Raw genomic sequence first — 22,446 nt, forward strand, 5'->3', positions numbered from 1 at the left:
ATAATAGCCTCAGGCGAAGCCAAAAAGCAAGGGTGCTGTGTTTTGGGAACTGCATTACAACTGCTTGTGGCATATATAAACAGTATGCATTTTTTATATATTTTGACAAAATGATCATATGTCCTGTAACTGATGGATTAGCTTCAACACTTTTTCCATAGCACAGGTACTCTGCAGCTACTGGAATTTACATTTCAAGATTGCATCTATTTCTTAGCATTAAGCCCAGACTACCAAGTACACACACAGACGTTTGCAAAACATTTTACTTTTGCCATCAAATCCAGGCTGCTTAAATCCCAATTCACTGCTGCCTGTCCACAAGGAGGACATAAGATCCCTGACTGTTACCGATGACAGTTTAAAAATATTAGGATGCCAAAAGGTTTCCTTATTGCCTCCAGATACTGCACCTTGTTACTTCAAACAGTAGGGCAGAGAGCTCAAACACATCCGTGCCTCCTAGTTATTTCAAAGATGAAGCTAAACTTTTACCTAATCAAGACAGGTATATTACCACTAAGCAGAGCAAATTCAGTTTTAGACCTTGGCTACTACTGCCATTTCTAAGTGAAAAAAAGTACAAGTTACAGCATATGTATTTATTTTAGACTTCTAAAACTAGAAGACGCCACTGAACTTGGTGTCCTACAATAATGTGAAGCACCACAGGACACAAGTCTGTGGTCCTTTTCTGCTGCCACCACCAGTTCCTCATAGGACATTAGATCACAAAACAGAACTGTAGCAACTTTCTTAATTTATCTGTGATTATGTTCACTTGGTGAACTAAACACTTTCACTTCTTAAGTCCACACACTTACAATATATACAAAAATGAAATTAATTAAAAAGAAATATTTTTGTTACTTGCATCATTACAGAAATATAGTAACTGCAAAAGCAAGTGTTCTAAACCCTGAAAAAACACAGATTTTGCACATGAAGATACCTAGTCTTGTAGGAGTAGCCATGATGCCATCACAGATCTGCTTCATGAAAATAGTTGGTAATGGTTAACAAGTTGAGACTGCTACTCTTAAAAAACCCCGCAGCATCTTTTTTCCCATCTTTTCTACCTACCGTATTGTTTTTGTATCAATAGATAATTAAGTTAAATTTATTTGAATAATTTAACTTTTCAATTTCATTGCAATACTTATTTCTGACTTAGTCCAAGATAACTCCTTTTCTCCTGTGTGGCAATTAATCAATAAGAGCTAGTCACTGGAAAACTTTCCTGTGAATAAGCTAATACTAATTTTTCTTCTTGTTCTACAGCATGATAATAATATCATTCATCGGGACTTGAAAGCAGAAAATGTCTTCTACACCAGTAACACTTGTGTTAAGGTGGGAGACTTTGGATTCAGCACAATAAGCAGAAGAGATGAAACTTTAAATACCTTCTGTGGCTCTCCTCCTTATGCTGCCCCTGAACTCTTCCGAGATGAAAGCTATGTTGGCATTTATGTAGACATCTGGGCACTGGGAATCCTGTTATACTTTATGACAACGGGTATCATGCCATTTCGAGCAGATACAGTGGCCAAATTGAAAAAGTGCATTCTTGAAGGAACATACAGTTTGCCTCCCTGCCTCTCGGAAACTTGCCAGAAACTGATAAAAGGAGTCCTTCAGCCAGTACCAACTGAACGATACTCTGTCAAACTTATTATGAATAGTGAATGGATGCAAGGAATACAGTATCCCAAACCTTTACAGCCATTTAAACTGGATCCAAGGTATTTATCAGACATCACTACACTCAAAGAGGAAGAAATTGAAGTGAAAAATATTCTGGAAAATCTGGGAATCACAGAAGAGCACATTCAAAATAACCAGGGAAGAGATGCGCGCAGCTCAATAACAGGGGTCTACAGAATTGTTTTGCACAAAATACAGAAGAAAAGGGCACTTGAATATGTTCCTATCATGTCCTATCTAGACCACAAAGACAACCTGAGAAGAGGAATCCATTCTTACAGCAGGATGAAGCACACATCCAAGCTGTGTTCCATTTTATAAACTGCACTGCAGGCTTTATACTCAGCACATTTAACAAAGGGTTTTATTCACTTTTTACAAGTTCTGATGTTACATTTTTTTGCAGTTTTTGAATAAACCAAAAATGCCTCATCTTTACATTTCCAAAGTCACAGTGAAGCATTCAAATACACATCTCTCATGTATTTGTTTGTCCCTTGCTCTACCCAGTGCGAGAACCCCAGTAAGCGAAACAGGTCACTAGCAGAGGTGATCTTTTAGTAAAGATCAAATAGTATTGCATTTAACACACTTGGGAGATTCTGAGTACAGGCATGTAACAGCTAACTTGAAAAGTTGCACCTCTGCTTGACACAGCTTTACCACTGCAAACCAGGACAGTTTTTGCAAAGAACTAAATTTAAGCAGAAACTACACCGTGATCTAAACAACTGCAAATTCTTCTCTACAACTTCTTCAGCAAATTAAACATGATAAAATGTATATCAGAGCTTCTTTTTAAAAAATTTTATTTAAAGAAACAGCAGTGCTGTTGTAGACCACAGTTCTCAATTTGTCGCAATTCAGAAAGGCAAATTAGGATATAGTACTTAAACCCTGCATGGGTAGTTGCAATTCCTCATGTGTAACTGGTTGGGCTATCATCTACTGACCTGATGCCTTCCATTACTTGCACAAGTCTGACAGTCTAGACCTGCTTTGACTTCAGTTGCACTCCAATAAAAAAAGATTTAAATGTACTCTAAAACCCATGTAGTTTTAAATTCTTGCTTTAGCAGTAGGTATCAGTAAGCTGAATGCAACAAAATCTGCTTATATTTTGAGCATTACAGGCTTGTACTAACTCCTGCCATGCTACTTTGGCAACATAGGCTGGCACAAAGCCAATTTTGACACAAACACTGCAAGTTAAAAGTTGGATAGACTGACAACTCCAATTGGTCAGAGCATCACCAAAATGTAGATACTCTGATTTTCAGCTTTAATTGCTTATCTTTAACCTTCAACACCATCAGATCCAATGCAGATGGTGGAAAAGTTCAGTAGCTGTCCTTCTCTGAACAGGCATAGCTGACATGCCTAAGCTAAGAGGTAAAGCCTATATGATTTTAGTTAAGGCAAGTAAACGAATACAAGGTTTAGAGAAGTACAGCTTTCAAATTTAAGGGCAGGATGCCTTATCTATTATGGGGACTGATGAGATGATCAGTTGATTTTAAAATGAGTTAGTAATGTAAATGAGCAACAGAATGACTCTGAGAAGCCACCCATGAGAAACTGGATTCAGTGAGGCTCACGTAAGCACAGAGCAAAAACCAATCCCCCTTCACAGTTTCTGAGGGGGATAAAACAATACTGTCTTTCATAAGACAGTAATAAAAATGAACTGCGTTTCATAACCTGGGAATTAATTCCTCCAGTATAAACAGCTTCTATCAGAAAGCACGTACATTGTCTTGAAACACAGCCCTGAAAATGGGTTTGCACCAGCCTAAGCAACCCTTTCTTTCCACTTTTATAATGGAATTGTATTAGGAAAATCCAGAAGGTCCACACAGATTGAGAACCCACAACTTTGGGTTTTCACAGGGCCAGCTTCCTCCTTCTTCCTGAAAGCCCAACGAGTCAGCTCTACTTCAACAGGTTTCAAATATCTCAAACTTTATTTTAATTAAGTATCAGCCACACAGACCATGAAGTCCCTGTGGTTAACTTTGTGCCAGTAGCTCACTACTTGGCTTGTCCATTGCCAGCAATGGACTTTGTTCCATGGCAATTTGCTTTTCTGGTGCCAAGATTAAGTTTCACAAGGGCAACCTAAACCAAAATACTTGCAAATACTATCATCATGCATCATTGCTCCATCATTTTCAGCAGAACAAACAGATTAGTATTCATTGATTTATAATAAACAACTATTTTACGAAGGCTTGACCGTACAAATACAGCAAGTTATCAAATCCTAGTGACAGATAATACAAACACTTCATTACACACAAACAAAAATTGTAATTTAACAGACAGATCATTTTTTGCTACCTTATATTTCATAATGTAGCTTTGTAGAATTAGCAAAGAAATAAATCCAACAAAATTTCATTCTGTACATTAGCTCAATTTAAGTATATATTACAAGCTTACAAGGCTCATGTCATAGTTCATTTCCAATCTGGGCTTTAAAAAATCTACCAGAATGGACTCCCCATTAGCACTGTATATCTACCACTTGCAGAATTGACAGCTTTTAGCTTGCAAGTTTGGAAACAAAAAACAGAGAAGTAGAAGACCTCACTCCTACAATATTACCAACAATGACAAGAATTTAAAAATACAAAGCCAAATTAAAAGTTAGAAATATTCTTTCAGAAACGTATTATATAAAGAATAGCAAGAGATCGGAGCTCCAGACAGAGTAATATTCCTCCCTCCCTTATTTTGACAATTAAAACAGCTTCATAATATCTAGAAGTTTTATTTGAAAGTTCTGCTGCCTTAGATACTTCTACTAAATAATGCTGAAAGGTGCCAAATCTATGAACCCATTTCTTTTAAAAAAAAATCACCACCTCCCTTATTTTTCCTCTTTCTTCCCAGGCTGTTATGATTTATAATGGGTATAAAACACATAATATAGATGTTAAGAGGAATTACGTATAACGAACACAGTGGGTCACAGAGTTTCTTGGAAGAAAGACACCTGTCAGTCTACCTCTTCTTGATTCAGTCATTTTGACAGAGGAGAGAGATTCTATTCCATCATGAATGTTACTTGGTTCTTTACCTTTCCCAAAGCAGTGGGGTGAGGGGAGGTAGACTGGGAGAAGAAAGAGAAGGTGATAAAGGGAAAGAGAAGTTCAGTATTCAGAAGACTGACTGCTTACTGCCAAGGCACTGCAAACCCTAACATTAAAAGCCTAGACTATTTTGCCACACACTTGAGTAAAAGTAGAAGTTAACAGTGTAGGTTTCAAGTCATTTTACATGGAAAGAGCAAGCAGAAGATCTTTTTTTCTTATGTACAAAGACCTTGTAATAGACTACATCTACTACTCAGCAATTAAAAAAAATTCAGACATGTTAAGGAATCCATACAGCCCCTAGCAAGTCCCTCCATCTCCAGTATATTCATGATCTTAGTGTTCTGAAAATACTATAACTATCAGCACAACATATTATGACGAATCTTTTCAAGGGGCTTAAACAGTTTTTCCATCCTCCAGTGAAGTACTACTGTACACTGAGACTTCAGTGCTACTGCAATCCTTTCTCTCTCACCCTGCCCTCACACCTTGTGTCATTCCCCACCTCACAGAGGTATCTTAATGCTCCCCATTGGAAATGGCAACAGTAACGCCTTCAGATTCTGTTGTTGCAGGGATTCTTGGCACTTTCTTAGCAGGGCTTGGGATGTGCTAAGAAGAAGGGAAAAAAAATCATTAAATACAGTTTTCTAGTTCACAGACATTCATACTTCACGGCTAGTCCAACTCTTAAACAACATTCATGCTACACTGGATGGCTTGGTCTTAAGTCAGTCAAATTGGTCATGCTTCATGCAAACTGATTATGTGAAAAGAGCCAGTTTGTTCTTGTTTCATTCTTGTGCAGTTTCATTCTTGTTATGATGAAACATACTTTTTAAAGTCCCATCTTCAATTTTTTACTTCTGGCTTGTATGTTACATGTTAACAAAGTATTTAATATAACTTGTTAAACCACTTCCTCTTTTAAAATACATGCACATGCTAACACGAACACATAAACCGTTCCACCATTTGTATCAAAATTTAAAAGAGCGCTGAGTGTTCACCTCATGGACAACGCCTGGGTGGACAACTTCAACTCCTGCCTCCAGAGGTCCATCACCCATGAGTGGACGCCGCGCATAAGTTCTCCTGTGTTTTTCATCCACACGCACAAGGTACCACGTTCCCCCAAAGAGATCTTCTACTGAACACTGTGGGATATAATTGGCTGGAAGAAAAAGCCAGTAACACACTGTTAGTTGGTTCCTGGTCAGATTTTTACACAACACAGACCTCTGCAGTTCAGATGTAGTAAGGCAGAAAAAAGAAGTCTGCATTTTCATTTCAGCCGCACATGAGCTATTCAGAAGTAGAAAGGGTTGGACATTTTAATTCTGTACCTTAACAATTCAAAGTCAGGTAAATTATGTGATGAACATTTTTCTGTAAGACTAGGAAAGATTTACATTTATTAAGTTCTTACCCAAATGATGCGTATCCTGTCTAATCTTCATGTTTTCAGCAAAGACATCAGGTGCAATACATTTTCTTGAGTCAAGTCTTGTTTTGAGATCAGAAAGGCTGGCAGTTATTTTGTCCAGTGCAGAACCTACAATATTAAGTCATCACATAAGGTAACACCAGTACTGAGAACTGCATGCTAGTATGTTAGCATTTCAAGCCCATTCAAAATATTTTGTATTAGAGAAGCTAAACTTTTATTCTTTTAAAAATATTCCAAATTACTCAATGAAAATGTTAACAGAGTTTGACAAATATTTATTTGCCCAAGGAGACACCTAAATATTCCCTGGAGCTGGAACATCTTCAGTTTAGCATTACTGTTATTAGGTATTGCTCTGCAGGTTTACTTATGTTGGTGGGTATGTAACAAGGCATTTAGAGGTGAGCTGTGCAAGGGAGTTAAACCTATCTTTCTTTCACTTACCAGGAGTGGCATCCTGAGTAACTCTGATGGAATACAGCGTAGCAGCAAAACCAGAGCCATAAGAGAACACACCAATTCTCTGTCCTGCAAGCTGCTCTGGGGCGTACCTGCAAATCGAGCAACAGTTATTTAAAGTGAGAATTAAGTCAAGAGGCCAATTTTAAATAACTAGAAAGTGCAGCTAGCTTAGAAAAAGCAGCCAGCAAATTCACTACAATACACAGTTAGCATACTGTGTGCATACATGATGACTTTTTAAAACACAAACACTGCTGTTACATGATGAGTTCCAAAGCTGCCTAAGCAAAACAGAGCAAAGAAATGCCCAGAATATGATTATCTAGACGGCAGCCAGTTTTCATTAAGTGACCAAAAGCCTAAAATGAACCACATCATCTTGGAAGGAAAAGTCAGAATAAAGAAAAAAGGATCCAAGAGGAAAAGTATGTAAACTTAACATGATTTTGTAAAAGTCTGTAATTGCAAAAAAAAAAAAAAAAAAGTTACGTAAATACTAACTTAATTTGGCTTTGCTTATTATAGTGAAACAGAGAAGACATTCTGATTCTTTTGTCCACTTCATTGTATTGTGGGTTTTGGTGGTTTTTGGTGGTTTGTTCTGTTGGGTTTTTTTCCCTTTTTTTTTTTTTTTTTTTGGTGGGGTTCAGGAGGGATGGGAGGCAGGTGGATGGCAGGTGGGGAACAATGTTGAGGCTTGGAAAAGACACCACCTTACAAATAAGATCCTACTTTAGAAGGCAGTAAACAGCTGTTCAGATCAGTTTCTGACACAGAAATTTTGAATCTGCTTGTCACTTGGATTGTGTGTACAGAGTAATTTTTTAACTTTAGTCTTTCTGCTTAAGTTAATGTAGTAGGAAAAGGTTTGCTACATGGTGCTTTTACAAAAGGCTTTCTGAAACAAAAACCTTTTACGGCACTACATATAAAAAGCTATGACTTTTTTCCAGTTTTATGCTTACTGGGCAAGAAGAGAGGCAAGGCAACCGTAGACTGACGGGGTATACATATTTCCATTCTGATTGGATACAAGTAATGAAGCTTTGGTTTTCTGGTTGAAGAGCTCTGCACTAGCTTTCATAAAAGCTTTCTCCACATCTCTGTCAAAATATGTATCTTCAAGCTTCACATCTCTATTAAAAAAAAAAGTGTTCGGAAACAGTTACTAAAATAGCAGAAAGTAAAAACACACCTTGGATGTGTAACAAATTAAGATTATGTGGATAAGGAAGACAGCAGCCATTCTCACCTGAAAGCTTCCAGACCACTGAAAACACCATTTGCTGTTTCTGGGTTCTGGTCACTGAGGAAGTCATTCAGCAGGAGTCTAGCCACAGATTTCTGTACCAGTTTACAGTAAGGAGAGTGAAAGATCATGAATCCAAAGTCATTCAAGGTGAAACGCCTGTCAGTCCCCTCTGGAAGTGGCAGAAAAGTTGTGTTACAACTTATGTTTAGTACTCATCTCAACTATGAAAATAAAATGGAGGGGTGGCAGGATACCTGTCATCATAACACATCTGTATACAAGAGATAACCACAAGACTTAACTATTGCTGTCAAGTTCACTTAAAACACCGCTGCTACTTCTATGTAAAAATCAGTTTCCTGCTGATCTTTTGCACCAACTAACGTTTGCCTTCCTTCTAGAAGAAAAAGCTATAAGCTTAACAGAATCTCTGTATTTCTACACAGCATTTTGTCGTAATGTACCACCTACTTAACTATCTAAACTTCACACCTATGTTTATTGAGTAAAGCGATTACTGAAGAGATGGGGTAAAAAAATCAGTATTGTTACATAACATTTAAATATTAACCTAAGGAGCTGGGTGGAATAACATTCTTTTAAGCAAGGCATTATATGTAACACAAATAAAAAGTGTGTGGAGACCACTGTTTACTCACTATCAGGTATTTAACCTTACCAGAACAGAAATAAGACATTAATAGTGGGGGAGAGCAAACATTTCAATCACCTTAGAACACACAAACACAAAGAAAGGGACCCATAAAATGCATTGTCTGTGTAGTTACACATTCCAGCATTTGCCAGATCTTAGTATATCATCAGGTGAGGCTACATACCCTTTTGCCACTGGGCATGGATTTTGTTGCGATAGACAGTATAGCAGCGATCTAATGCACTGAGGTAGCACTGTATAGATAGTTTGCCATCAACTACAGGATATTCAGAGACCATATCTGGTTTATAGAAGTCATATGCATGCTGCATGTGGGTTCCACGCAACCCTGATGGACAGAAATTGACAGAAGTTGAAAATTACTTTATTCAGCTGCTTTGAGTCAATCTGAATGCATCACTTAACACATGAGGGGAAACAATCAATATTTGGCCACAGTCAAACAGGTTTTCTTAGCACTTCAGGCCCTTTGAGGTAATGTTTCACACAGTTGTCAAGTACTTGCTAAGCACAGTAGGACTGAGAACTACAAACAGAAGTAACAAATTGTTTTCATCATTTCACTTTGGAAGTAGAGTGCTGTGTTATTCAACTCTAGTCCACCCTGTCAATTTTATCTGAGAATCCCCAAAAAAATACATAGATATGAGCACCTCTACTTGTTCCTCGCTGCCTCCTATAACAGGACTTGGCCAAGTCAGCCCAGAGCAAGAGGAGACAAAGTACAATTTCTGACATTAGTGGGAGTTAATCCAGCCCTCCAGCAATGCACAAAAAACAGGGGATGGGCTTCAGAATCGATCATTATCTAGATGAATGGTATTTGTTTTCACACAGGACTAACCTCTCTCAAAAATTAATGGAGCATTTGGACCAACTAGCATAGCAACAGCACCAGCTCCACCAGTTGGCCTGGCATTTCCAGTAGCATACACAGCGATGTCTCCAGCAACAACAAGTGCATAGCGTCCTGTGAAAAACACACAGGTATAATGATGAGAAATAGCAAAGAATCTAACACATTTTAATATCCATCTGCAATTTTTAGACTTTGGTTATAGAAGAGATGACTCCAAGGTTAAGGGACTCTTCGATCCTGACTTTTACCCCACATTTCAATTTCCTGACAGCCACTGAAATTTACACGAAAAGACCAGTGATGGTTAGCCATATCATTATTTTTTGCACTGTAACTGAGATAGCTGCAAATGTCCAGAACATTCAAGAAAAAGACTTCAGAAGAGAAAAACAGCTTACACTCCAGGTTTTATATAGTTAAACATGAACACTGTCATTATAAGGCAGACTACTTAAAACCAGAGGATGATGTAACTTTTAAAGAAAATTCCCCAAACTTACCATCCCAAGAACTGGACTCAATCCAGTTAATAGCATTAAAAAGAGCAGCAGTGCCTCCATAGCATGCATTGGTGGTATCGATTCCTTCTACATCTGTATTACCAGATTCTTCAAAAAGCTGCATCAGGACAGTCTTTACAGATTTTGATTTATCAATTATCGTCTCCGTTCCAACTTCTAATCTCCCGATACAATCATAGGAAAGGCTGTTCCTCTCCATGAGCTTCTGAACCACAGTCAAGCAGAGAGAATTGATATCCTCCCGGTCAGAGCAGAACCCCATCTTTGACTGGCCTAGCCCAATGGTATATTTCCCAGCATCCACGCCATCATACTTCTCCAGCTCCGTCTGGTCAACATACTGAGAGGGAAAATATATTTCCAGTGCAACAATCCCCACATCTTTGGGCCAACACGATTCAGCATTCACTGGAAGAGAGCCAGGCATCGTGGTAGATCTTTAAGAAAAAAAGAAAACCACAAAACCAATGGATTTATTCATATCTATTTTGAGAGACCTACTTTCATTTTCTGTAGGTTTACAGGAAAAGCTACGCTGCAGGTATTCTACAAGGTCATTTGCAGAAGGCAAGCCCTAGCCTCAGGGGAGACTTTGGTCTCAGCATACTCTAAATGTCCTTGGGAGTTTTGTAACATTTTAGATGAAGTACTTTTAAATGAAGTTACAAATTTTAGCCCTGGAGATGAATAGATGTAAATTAAGCCCAAGTTACTTCACTGAAGCAAAGAACATGCTTAGTAAGTGTTAAGTGTTTGAGAAATTAGTCTTAATGTTTATTATTCTACTTTTGCTTATATGCAAAGTCTCAGCTTTACACAACCAAGCTAAAAAGATTTGATTTATTTTTTTTTTTAATGTTGCTAGTTGAGAACTAAAGTTTAAAATGTGTATTTACCAGGAAATCTCTGCCTTAAAACAGGCCAGGACTCTTCAAAATTGTTTTTATTTTTAAACAAAGTGACCCAAGTTGTTTCATTTTGTTTATACTTGCAACAAAGAAGCAGAAAGATGGTTGGTGGGTGGGTTTGGTTTGTGGGTTTTTTTGGTACTTTTGGTTCACTTTTTTGTTTGTTTTAAGCATACTCTGTTTTGGCATTCTGGAACATTGGAACTCCTAACACCAGGCCTGGAGGAATAATTCACAGGCTGAGATGAACACACAGGGATTCTCCCCAATAGACCAAGTTTTCTCATTTTAACCTCATAACTTTACTGTCACTACACTTGAGGATATACTATATCCTATTACTTCCACCCTATCTCTACTACCCAGACAGGCAACATCTTCCTGTATTTCTGCTTACATCCTTACAGAGCACTTGTCCCTTCTGTGCCCAGCTGCGAGTACCATCGCATTGACATTTCCCAACTTCTTCCATAAAACCACGATGAGCTGAACAAAGAAATAAAGCCTTTCTCTGTGGGAATGACGATTTTACAGGATGCATATTAACACAAGGGTTAGAAAAACCTTAAAGGTGTTTTCCGTTACAGGAACAGTCTTATGTAAGACCTAAAGAAAGAGCGCATGTCTTGCCATTCATTTTGATTGCCTCTGACAAAGATCCAGCTACACCTATGATGCACCTAAAATAGCCTATTTAATTTTAAATAACGTCTCTTGTCTCCTTTGTTCATATCAAAACCTGTGAACGGGAAAAGGGTATTTAAAGCCCCTGCGGAACAGCCACACCGCGCACTGCCACGGTTTTGCGCCAAACCACCGATTTCGCGCTGTTTGCGCGCCCCGCTGCCAGACCAGCTCCGACTCTCGTGTCCGCTCGCCAACACCCCGCAGCCGACGAGGACCTCTTCTCCCTTAATTGCCCCCACGCCACGCCACGCCTCAGGCACCCGCCGCCCAGACCGAGCCGCGGGCGCTGAGGGCACCGAGCGCCCCCTCCCCCCCCCGCCAATGTCTCAAGGTTACCCGTGACCCGGCCGAGGACACGGCGAGGAGCCACCGGGGTGGCGTGGAAGCGTCACGCCGCGTTTGTCGTCGTCGTCGTTCTACACCCCCACCCCCCACCCCCCTCCCCCCTCAGCGTGGGGCCGCCGCAGCGCGGAGCACAGTCCGCCCCCCCTCCCCCCCCCCCACGGCCCCGGCCCTCACACGTTACGGAATCCCATGGCCGGCTACCGGCGCGGCGGGCCGCGCATGCGCGATGTGCGACGTCCCGCTGGAGCAGTGCGCAGGCGCGGGCAGCCCGCCGCGATGCGCGGCGGGGCCCGGAGGCGGCGGCGCAGCGGGAGCGCAGCGCGGCCCCTTCCCCCCCCTCCGGGGGGCGGCGACACCCCGGGGTGAAACCCAGCAGCACCCTGCAGGCGAAAAAGCAGCAGTGAGGAACTTAAACCCCAGCAGCACCCAAAATGTCTGGATGGGTTTTGTGGGGGTTTTTTGTTGTGGTTTGTTTTTCTTTTTTGTTGTCGTTTTTGGTTTTGTGTCTTTCTTTTTGGTTTTACTGTTTGGTTTTTGTTTTTTGGGTTTTTTTTTTTTTTGTTGGTGTTGTTAGTTTTGTTTGTTTCTTTTTGGTTTTACCTTTCTTGTGTTTCGCTTGTTTCTTCTTGGCTTTACTTTTTTTTTATGGTTGTTGTTGTTAGTTTTGTTTGTTTCTTTTTTGTTTTACTTGGGTTTTTTTGTTGTTGTTGTTTGGTTTTGGTGTTTTTGTTGTATTTTTGTGGTTTGTTTTTTTCTTTTTTTTTTAACAATCCCTGGCCACAGGCTACCCCATCCTGGTTGCACCTCCCTTCTATTTCCCTTTTGCTTTTAAAATTTCTCAAATACTGTTACTGTTAAGCTGCACTTTTTTTTTTTTTTTTTTTGTGTTTTGGATGGCTACACCACAGTGAGCAGCACCATCTCTGGTTTTAAACTAGCTGGATGGCAAAAAAAAGCAATGAAAACATCGTTTCTGCCTCCAGGAAGCCAGCAGGCACTATTAAGGATTTGCCGTGGCATAGCAGCTGGTTTATGCTGTAAGAAAGAGGGTGGCCATCATGGCTTTCCTAAAGCCATGGCCGGAGAAGGGTGCATGGTGGTCCAGAGACTCCCCAGGAGCTGCGTGAGGAAGCTCATATCCCCTGTCAGCAGCACAACAAGCAAGCCACATACATCTCCTGGGGACACAGACCAGCGCTGGAGTCCAAAACTTACTCCAAGAGCTGTGTTTTATCCCAAATCCACACAGACACTGGCAGGGGAGAGGGAGGACACTTTCTGGCCCCCCCCATATGAAATGCAGATGTGCCACTGACAGCAAGATCCCAAGGTACCAGCTGGGCAGAGGACTTTGGGATCCAGCTTGCTTTCTGACCAAAACACTGCATTTTCTTCAAAAGGGGACAAAAAGGAAATACAGACTGTTGCCAGCTCAGCAGAGTGTCTGGCAGCCACCCTGAGGGCAATCCGTGTAACCCAGAGCAGACCTTGGTTCTGCTCCAAGAGCCAGACCGATGAAAGAGATTGCAGAGACTTAGTTGCTTAATATTATTTAAGTTATATTCTAAAAGGCAATACATGAAGCACATAATGGACCTGACCTGTAACAGCCAAAGAACAAGTGGCTTTTAACCAGGCTCTGACTTACTAGAAAATTCAGTATGCCGAAAGGACTTTCATTACTGGTGAGAGTTTGGGAAAACACTCTGCTCTGTGCTTGCTCCTTACAGAATTTAAGAGTTCAAAATCTGGCATTTAATTCGTATTATTCACTGCAGTTCTGTCATGGTTTAAAATAAACCAATAACAGAAAGTATAAAGGGGCAATGCACATTGTGATTGCTCACCACCCACTGACTGACACCCAGCCCGTTCCTGGCTAGTGATCCTGAAATACAAAGATCCCACAATCACAATCCCAGAAGCGAGAGAGAACTCCCCTCCTTCCTGGCCACCCTTTCTTTATATACTGAGCATGATGTTACATCATATGAAATATTTCATTGGCCAGTTGGGTCCGGTGCTCTGACCAAGCTCCCCCCCTGCTTCTTGTGCACCTGCGCACGGGCAGGACATGGGGAGCCCTTGAAAAATCAGCGACAATTGAAAACGTCAGTGTGTTACCAGTATTCTTCTCATATCACACCCCATACTGAACCCAAAGCACAGCACTATCCTATCTACTAAGAAGAAAAACTAACTCTATCCCAGCTAAAACCTGCAGAAAGTTTTCTCATGAGAACTTGTCCTGAAGACAGCTAAAGGGACACTCTTTTATTGTATTCTCATGGCTCATCAAATACACCCAAGATAGTGGCAGGCCGGGCTGTTGGGCTGTACCACAATGAAAAACACTGCTTTATAAGTTTGCTCTGATCACTGAAGGAAATGGGGCATATGACAACTCAGTCATTAAAGGAAAAAATTTGTTCACTTGGTGCAAAACAAACAGCCTTTTGTCCTCCTGGTCAAACAGCAAACATCTCGTCATTGAGTTTTTACTGAAAATGAAAGCTTTCTCAGAAGCATAATTTCTTTTAAAAGACCGGGAACCCCAAATGCTTTACTGTAAAGAAACGGGAAACCTGCTTTGTTTTCTGTCCCCTTAGGATTCTGCGGGGAATGAAGGAGCAGCATAAAACAACCACTACCTTCTGCTAGTGTTGCCAGAAATACATTCTCCCACAACAACTGGCGGCTTTCACTGTCTTTGTTAAGAATTTGAGAATATTCTGTCAGTAATTTGACTTTATTATTTCGTGCTTAAGTTTTTAGTTCACAAAGAACACTTGAGCAAAAGTCAGAAAACGAGCCCCCAGCCTGTTCGCTACAACAAGGCATTTATTTGGTAACTCCCTGCGGCATTTTACCTCTGGAGGACGCAGAGAGCGGACTTTGCTAGTGACAGCAGAGCCACTTCAGGCTGTTTTTCTGCAGTTAAACAGTGATGATCTGGCAGCTTCGGCTATGACATCATCTAGTTATCCCCGCAGAGCTGAAAGGTTTACAGGTACCGCGTGCATGCGAGACACCCGTCACGCCACGAGAGGTCACTGCCTCCACCCGGACCGCGGCGACTCGCCACGGCAGGGGCCGTGCGCGAACGTGGCATCCCCGCGTCCCGCACACCTCCCGGCCGGCCGGGTGGGACTGCGTGGGAGACAGGCAAACTGCGTAAAAACGCCAAACCGCTGGGACGGTGCCTTGAATTAAGCCGCAAGGACCCACTCGCGGTGCCTCCCCCGCGTGAGATGCCAGTCACCCTCACGCCGGGCGCATCCCCGGGCACATCCCGGACTTGGACTCCGTTAGCGACGCGAGTGGGTGTCGGGATGCCCACACTCGTGCGACAAACGCCATCACGAATGAAGGCGACGGCATCCCTGGGGACAGCACCCGCCTGCCTTTGCCCTCCGCCATGGGGGGTTGCGGGTGACGTGGGCGGTGGGGGACGCCCACCACGGCTTGGGTGGGCGCCTCAGTCGCGACAGCGAGAGGCGATGAAGGGACACGCTGAGGGCGCGGCCGCTTTCGGGCTTCTTTGTGGCCCGCGGGACCGGGGCAGAGCCCGGCGCAGCCCCCCCAGCCGGGGGGGCTTCCCCGGGGTCACGGCAGGCGGCAGCACCCCGGGCCCGGGCAGCGGGGATGCCGGCTCTTCCGGGAGGCATTCAGCCTGGCCGGCCGCCCCGGGCGGAGAGCGTCTCAAGACACGCCGCGCCACGCCACGCGCGATGCTCCGTGATGCTCCGGGCAGCATCCGGCGCGGCGTGCGGGTTAACACCTACGTTAAGAGACACTCAGACATGGCTCTTTTTGATTTTTCTTCCCTCTTTCCTCCCCCCCTTTTTTTTTTCTCCCTTTTAAAATATTTTCTCCTTTTCCCTCTCTGCCCCCACCCTCCCCCCCCCGTCTGCCGCACTGCAGACACTACTTCGAACACGCTTGTGTCCTCCGAAGACACCGCTCCCAGCTATGCCGACCCATCCCCAAGCCCCGCGGGCGGTTCCGCCGCCCCACGCGTGCTTCCCCCACGCGGCTCTGCGGAGAGGCCGGGGCCGCCACCCGGCGCCCAGCCGAAGATCCTCCAGGGGCCGAGCCGCCCTCACCTGTGGAAGGCGATGGCTGTCGCTTGTCGCTCACCACTCCGCGCCCTTGCAGGTTCGCACGCACGGCTGAAAACACGGGGCACCGGCGTGCGGCGCCTTTAAGCAGCCCCGCCGCCGGGTCTCCAGCCCGAGCCCTGAGCGGCAGCTCCCTCCGCCAATCACTGACGCCACTGCCCAGGTCCCGCCCACCGGCCGGCCCGCAGCCGGCGGAGCAGGCGGGGGGAATGGTGTGAGAAAGTGACGTGGCGTGGCCAGAGGGCGGCGCGCCAATGAGGACGCGGCAGAGGCGGTGGGCGCTCAATGGGAGCCGAGCGCAGCGCGGGGGCAGCCAATGGGAGCGCGCTGCCGACCGCGGGTGAGAGTAGGACGGCTGCCGGTCCCCGGCCGGGCGAGGCGCCGGTCGCCCGGCAACGGGAGGCGGGGCTCCCGGCCCGCAGGTCCCAGCCGCGCCCCGGGCCGGCGGTGAGGAACGGAGGGGGGGGCGGGCCAGGGGCTGCGGGGCGGCAGGAGGCCGTGGTGCGGGGGTCTCGCCGCGGGACGTGCAGCCTCACGGCCCAGGCCTGTGGCAGGGCCCTTGCCCGATCAGCCTCCCCGCCGCCCTTCCCCTCAGCGGGCCGGGATGCGGCGCTCGGGGCGCGCTCCGGGGCTCCGTTGGCGGGATTGCTTCACGGAGGATGCGGTGTCGGGTCCTACCAGCCCCGGATCCGCCCGGAACAGCCTCTTCCCCGCTTGCTAAACCCACAGCCCGCCAAGCCATATGTCGTGGCGTTATTGGTACTTGGCAAATCGACAATTAGATAATGGATGGTTTTCTCATGCCAGCCTCTGTAGCTTTCAGGCCCTGTGATGATTTGTATCTAGCTAATTATATGAGCGTTCCCCAGAGGCATCCTCCCTGCCCGTAGTGGGAGTACAAACCTTTGCTGCAGATGGGAAACTGCTTGATAAAAATCACACACGGATTTTAAAGCCTGGATAATTTGGTTCTAAAACACTGCTTAAGTCAAAGAAATATACTCCCTTAGCAGCTACTGTCAGGTTCTGTGAGAGGTGATTGCTACAGTGAGCAGAGAACACTGCCTTACTCACAGAGTATCAGGGTGTCAAAACCATGTTATTTCCACCATCTAGGGGCAGGTAAAAATTATACGAAAGAAAGGGAAATACTGTCATTGAAAGCGTTAACTCCTATCCTGTTTGTTCAATCTGTTTTGAACTTTTTAACTGTTCTGCTACTGTCATGTAAAGTCATACCTTTGTTGTATAACTCTGTAGTGCAAAGATTGAGAAATATTACTGAGAAACTGAAGTTTTTGTTTGCGCGTGTTACCCTGCAGTTTTCTGATAAGTTTACACCAGTCTATGTACAAGCCAGTTCCATTTCTAGTTCTTGAAAAACACATTGACAAAATACAAATTCAACCTGGGAATGTCATAGTTACCTCATGTAGACACACTGTTACCTTCTGTTCCTACAGACCAAGTGGACTTTTTGTTAGAAAAGCTGAACTTCTGGGAATCTAAAGCTGCAATTCTCCCTTCTTTTCCCATCCTACTACAAAAAAAACCAAAACAAAACAAAAAAACCAACAACAACAACAACAAAAAACAAGCAAACAAACAAACAAAAAAACCCAACAAAAAAAAACAACCAACCAAACTCAACCAAACTAAAACCAGAATTAGCGTCCTTGTTCTAGACTTCAAAATGGATTCCTAATGCCAGACTCTTAGTACGTGCTTTGGTGGCAAGATGTTTCCTGACAGCAGGGTACTTGGACTGTTCTGGCTTTAGAGAAGAACAGATGCTCAGGAGGAGACGAAGAGGTCCATCTCGTTGAATTTGTGGGAGCTCATGTTACGGCTTTGAGTGTACTCCGAGACCTTGCAGTCCCTTCCCGGCTCCCTGGGGGCTTCACTGCCAATGTGTGAGGCTGGCTCCAGTACGATGCACTCACATCACCTCACACAGAGCTGTGTGATGAGGAGCTGTGAGGAGCCTCCTCGGTAGCCTCGTGGGAGCTGTGTTTGAGTGTGGACCCTCTCCTGAGCAGCATCACGGGTGTGCCTGTGCCTGGCTACATCCCCTGCTCATCCTGACCCACTGACTTGACTTCCCAGCTTCACCTCCGACCAGGTTCATCGCTGCAGACTTGTCCGGAGGCCTGGGGCTCTTCGCTGGCCCTGCTTGCTGTCACTGGCCCTGCTCTGCTTTTTTGTTTGGGTGCTTGTCAGTGAGGTCACTGCCCCACCTGCCTTGTCACATTCAGCTTCTGGGTCACCCACCCTTGCAGAACAGCCTGTCCTTGCTGCTCCCTGGCGCCTTCCATCTGCTTACCTGTAAACCTGCAATTACACGATGGTGGGGGGTTTTTCTGATAACTCTTGTGTTTGCTTTCAAATTGGTAAATTTGGTAGAATCAACTTTTGCAATTTTTTTTTTTTTGTTTAAATAGGAATCTTCTTTATTACATGCAGATCTAATCAAAAAAAGGTGCCCAAATGACTAATATTAGCTTGGGGAGACAATCCCTATTACTGTTTTCTTTTCCATGGTTTGTGGTACAAGATGATGAATGACATCCCATCGTCTTTGACATTCACTTTCTGTGTTGTAGAAGATAATAAGACATGCATGAAATCATTGCTATTAACTTAAAGTTATTTGAAAAAAAATCAAACACCAAATTAACTACCTATAGCCAATAAAATTATAACCATGTTTTCCTATTGTGCCAATACTGAAATATGTTTAAAGATTACACCCTGCAGATGTTGAAGGAAAGATAAAAGGTAAAATGTGACAGACAGTTGCTGGATTTTCAGAATTTAAAAACTGAGGTTAAGGACACAATGCAGTCCCAGTTTTTTAATAATTATCTGAAGTTAAATTCAGAGACCAGGTATCCTTGCTGCTAAAAGCAATGTATTTGTCCCCTCAGTATGCTTCTAGGTCCAGATGCTATTTTAAATTTACATCAAGCCCAGACGTTCTCCACTTGCAGACTAGTTTGATGACTAATTCTTTATAGCCTAAGATCTACTGCTTTTTCTTATTCATCAGAACAATTTATTTTATAGCATTATTCTTTTTATTCAGCTTTATGAGGCTCCTATCTGATTTTCCTGTCACTGAGTGTGTTGCAAGGGTATACTCACAAAAAAATTACTATTATTTCTTCACAAGAAAGGATCTGCCTATACTGCTATTGCGATAGACTACAATTTCTGTATGTTAATTCATTGGAAAGATTGCAGTAGTAACATTGAAGTTGTTGGTGAATCTTGTTCCAAACCTCTTAGGTAATTAATTATAGTCCTGCAACCAAATTATGCTCTGGACATGTGATTGCCACTCTTTCTACCCTAGCTTGTGAGAATGTACGTAATTTTCCTGTTGTGGCTTAACCAATTGGTCCAGTGAGATTTCCAATCAAGACTGTATTTGGTAATTTGGATTAATGTACCAAAATGAATGCTGCACCTCAGTAACCTTAGAACTGGAAACCTGAGAAAAGAGAGGCCCATTTAATAAAGGTGATATTACCAAAGAAACTCAGCGTAACTCAGAATAAACTTGGAGCAGAAACATGCTCAGATGCTGCTAGTGAGAGGACAAACACACTTCCTCTTTCTCCATTAAAATCCAGTCTGTTTTGGTAAAAAAGGAGTTTGAATCTGAGTCTCTCTCACCATTTTTCAGGTGTGTAAAAGTGGGTGGGATTTCCTAATCCAGTACTGTTTTGAAAGAAATGTGTTTGCTGTCTGATGACTCACCTTTATGTCTACTTTTAAGGCAGTGTATCAAACTTAGGGCGCTGGTTTTGTCTCCATAGACCCAATAGCTTCTTTGCTTCAGCTTAGTAATTCTTAAGCAATTCTATCTGTGATTTTTTTCTCTAAAGTCTCCTAGAGAGATGGAGGCTGTCATGTTAGGTAGAGTTAAAAACTTTTAAAATAAATAAAACAGACAGGTGATTAAAGCTGTTTCTTAAAACTATGTAAGAGTGAATTTATTGGAATTTTCAAGAATATTAATGATGGCCTAATTTGGATTTAATTCAATGAGAGCTACACTTCTGAGTCACTAAAATACTCACTGGGGTTTTCAGGCACAGCCAACTACATCTTTAGGCACCTAAACCAACCAAAAAGAGAGTTTTAGCCAGTATTTTCTGGGAAAACAAAATCATGTGCTGTAATATCTCTTCCACAAAACAAGATGTTGAGATGACTTTACTGAAAAAAAGTATTGATTTTATTTTGTTGCCAAGTACAAAATAGCAAAGGTCAAAAATAATGCTCAGGTACAGACAATGTGAGGTCACCCAAGTGAAGGTTTGGAAACTGAAAGGTTTTTGTTTTACATATTTGTGTGTCAAGGTTCAGGGATAAAAGAAACTGTACCACACAGTAGATCTTTCAAGTGCTGTTTTGATACTTCATATACCAATATCAGGAAATAAACTTTTTTAAATTGAATGAGTAGTAGAAGTTCAATTCCAAATTGAATTCCTAATTCAATTCCAAAAAGAAGGCACAGGAACCCAAACTTGCAATGCAGTTGGCAGCTGGGAGAGGACTTATGTCATCTCATAATCTCTCAATTTGATCTGCTGAATCCAACACAATGTAATATGAGATAACACACTCTGCAGAACTGGGAGATGTAAACAAAACTATCAAAGCCCATCTTTTAAAGTAGTTCCAGTAAATGCAAATATTTCAATAATATTTGAGTCTTAAAATACTTGTGGCATTGTAACAATTCCAGTTTTTAAAAGCTATAAAAATTCATGTAGATCACTTTGCTGCTTTTATACAATATTTGTAAGAGGAGGAACTGCAGCAGTGTTATAATTTCAAATATGAAGCAGTAATTGTTAAACAGCTAAGAAACTAAGATTTAGGGGCCAGGAAAGCTGATAGTACAAGAAGAGGTCACCAGTAGGAAGCGGATACTGCTCTCCAAACCAGAGAGAGAGAGCCACAGCTGCGCTGCGTTCTTGTAACTGGTGGAGGACAAGTTTGCAAGGCAGGACTGTACGGAGCTTCCCAAGCCCCCATGCCTAAATCACCAGGGACTCTTCTTCCCATAACAGACTGAGTATCCCAGAGTTCCCACCCTTGATGGCAGCGCTGATGTGGTCTCATCTAGAGCCACAGTTTCACTTTTTCTTATCTGTACTGTCAGCTTGATTTTGCTCCCTTCCTTCTCCAATCTCCCAAACTTTCCTGACTTGCTTTTACCAAGTGGCAATATTTAATGATTCTGTAAGTGAAACAGTCAGATGGTTCACAGGGGCCTCAGACATGCCTGGAAAACTTGTTGCATACTGTAATCCTGTGAAATGCTGTCTATCTCCAATAGAATAGAATTAGGATACACTTCATACTTTCGTCAATACTTAGGGTACACTATATACGCTCAAAAGGTCACTGTTTGCATTGATGGAAAAGCTATGAGGAGCTGAGATGACACCATAAACCCACCCAGAAATCTATGACTCAAGAGGGAAGCATGAAAGTAAAATCTGGTATCCAGAACAGAGCATGAAGATGAAAATAAATAGAACTGCCAGAAACAGTAAGATACCAATACTGTAGTGTAATATATTTCAGCAATTTAGTGTTCCTCGTGCTCTGCTGACCTGGTCCCAGGAGGATTGGATTCTGTCTAATACCCATTTGCTCTATCTGTGTGGTGTCTAGGCAGTGGAGCATCAGGGTGCAAATGAAATCCTGGAAAATGTGTGCCATTTCAGCTTGCATCAGCCAGGGTCACATCCTCTGCTTCCCCCAGCACACCGAGCACAGCATTTGGGAGGAAGAGCTTCTGTGCATGCTCAGAGTCAGAGAGAGCAATCCCAGCTCCTGCTCCTGCTCCTGCAGAAGGCTTCCTGAATGTAATTTCAGTGGGCATGGAGCTGTGCCAAAGTACATGGTGTACACAATATTCCCTAGATTCTGGAGGAAGGGTAAAATGAGTTGCCTCATCCCTGTTAGGAGGTTGTTGGCTCATCAGAAAAGGTAATTGTGTTTGTTGTTTTCTCTTACCTGTTTTGGAAGGAGTCAGTTTCTTTCATTAGGTATGTCTCTGTGGGAGTATGCTACCCATTCTCTAGTGGCCTTGCGAAAGTTGTTCATCTTTATTTTTCTTAGGGAACCTATCAGCAGCTGCTTCATCTGCCTTGTTTTCTCCCATATTTGCAGTATGTAGTTAGACATAGCAATTACAAAACAAATACAAGAGATAACTCTGACGAGCTGATTTAATTCAAATGCAGTGAATGAAAACAAACAGTAATTAGTAGGGGAAGAGGAGGAAGAACAGAATTATACTGCTATATTATGTATTTTTGGCTCACTGGG

General features: G+C 42.9%; 2 protein-coding genes across 12 annotated transcripts in view; one reads left to right on the forward strand and one right to left on the reverse strand.

Moving 5' to 3' along the window:
* The window catches only part of NIM1K (NIM1 serine/threonine protein kinase), a 28,930-nt gene extending 26,175 nt beyond the window's left edge, over window positions 1-2,755 (forward strand). For all 9 annotated transcript variants that reach the window (XM_042804402.1, XM_032993125.2, XM_042804404.1 and 6 more), the window contains one exon: window positions 1,282-2,755. In XM_042804402.1, the coding sequence (XP_042660336.1) occupies window positions 1,282-2,028 (747 nt within the window). In that variant the 3' untranslated portion in view covers window positions 2,029-2,755. The remainder of the gene's footprint in view (window positions 1-1,281) is intronic.
* HMGCS1 (3-hydroxy-3-methylglutaryl-CoA synthase 1) lies at window positions 2,054-16,206 on the reverse strand. 3 transcript variants are annotated; one of them, XM_032993111.2, is made up of 10 exons: window positions 16,075-16,206; window positions 10,008-10,465; window positions 9,493-9,618; window positions 8,812-8,976; window positions 7,973-8,141; window positions 7,686-7,856; window positions 6,703-6,809; window positions 6,238-6,363; window positions 5,819-5,982; window positions 2,054-5,420 (listed from the first exon to the last, which is right to left on the reverse strand). In XM_032993111.2, the coding sequence occupies exons 2-10, from the start codon at window positions 10,453-10,455 to the stop codon at window positions 5,328-5,330; spliced, it is 1,569 nt and encodes a 522-aa protein (XP_032849002.1). In that variant the 5' UTR covers window positions 10,456-10,465; window positions 16,075-16,206; the 3' UTR covers window positions 2,054-5,327. The 3 variants fall into 3 exon arrangements, with proteins under 3 accessions (XP_032849002.1, XP_042660334.1, XP_042660335.1); XM_042804400.1 differs by lacking the exon at window positions 16,075-16,206 and adding an exon at window positions 12,143-12,348; XM_042804401.1 differs by lacking the exon at window positions 16,075-16,206 and adding an exon at window positions 11,960-12,040.
* Between the last annotated feature and the right edge of the window lie 6,240 nt (window positions 16,207-22,446).

The sequence above is a fragment of the Tyto alba genome, unplaced genomic scaffold (assembly GCF_018691265.1).
Source record: "Tyto alba isolate M040663 unplaced genomic scaffold, T.alba_DEE_v4.0 Super-Scaffold_42, whole genome shotgun sequence".
Taxonomy (NCBI): domain Eukaryota; kingdom Metazoa; phylum Chordata; class Aves; order Strigiformes; family Tytonidae; genus Tyto; species Tyto alba.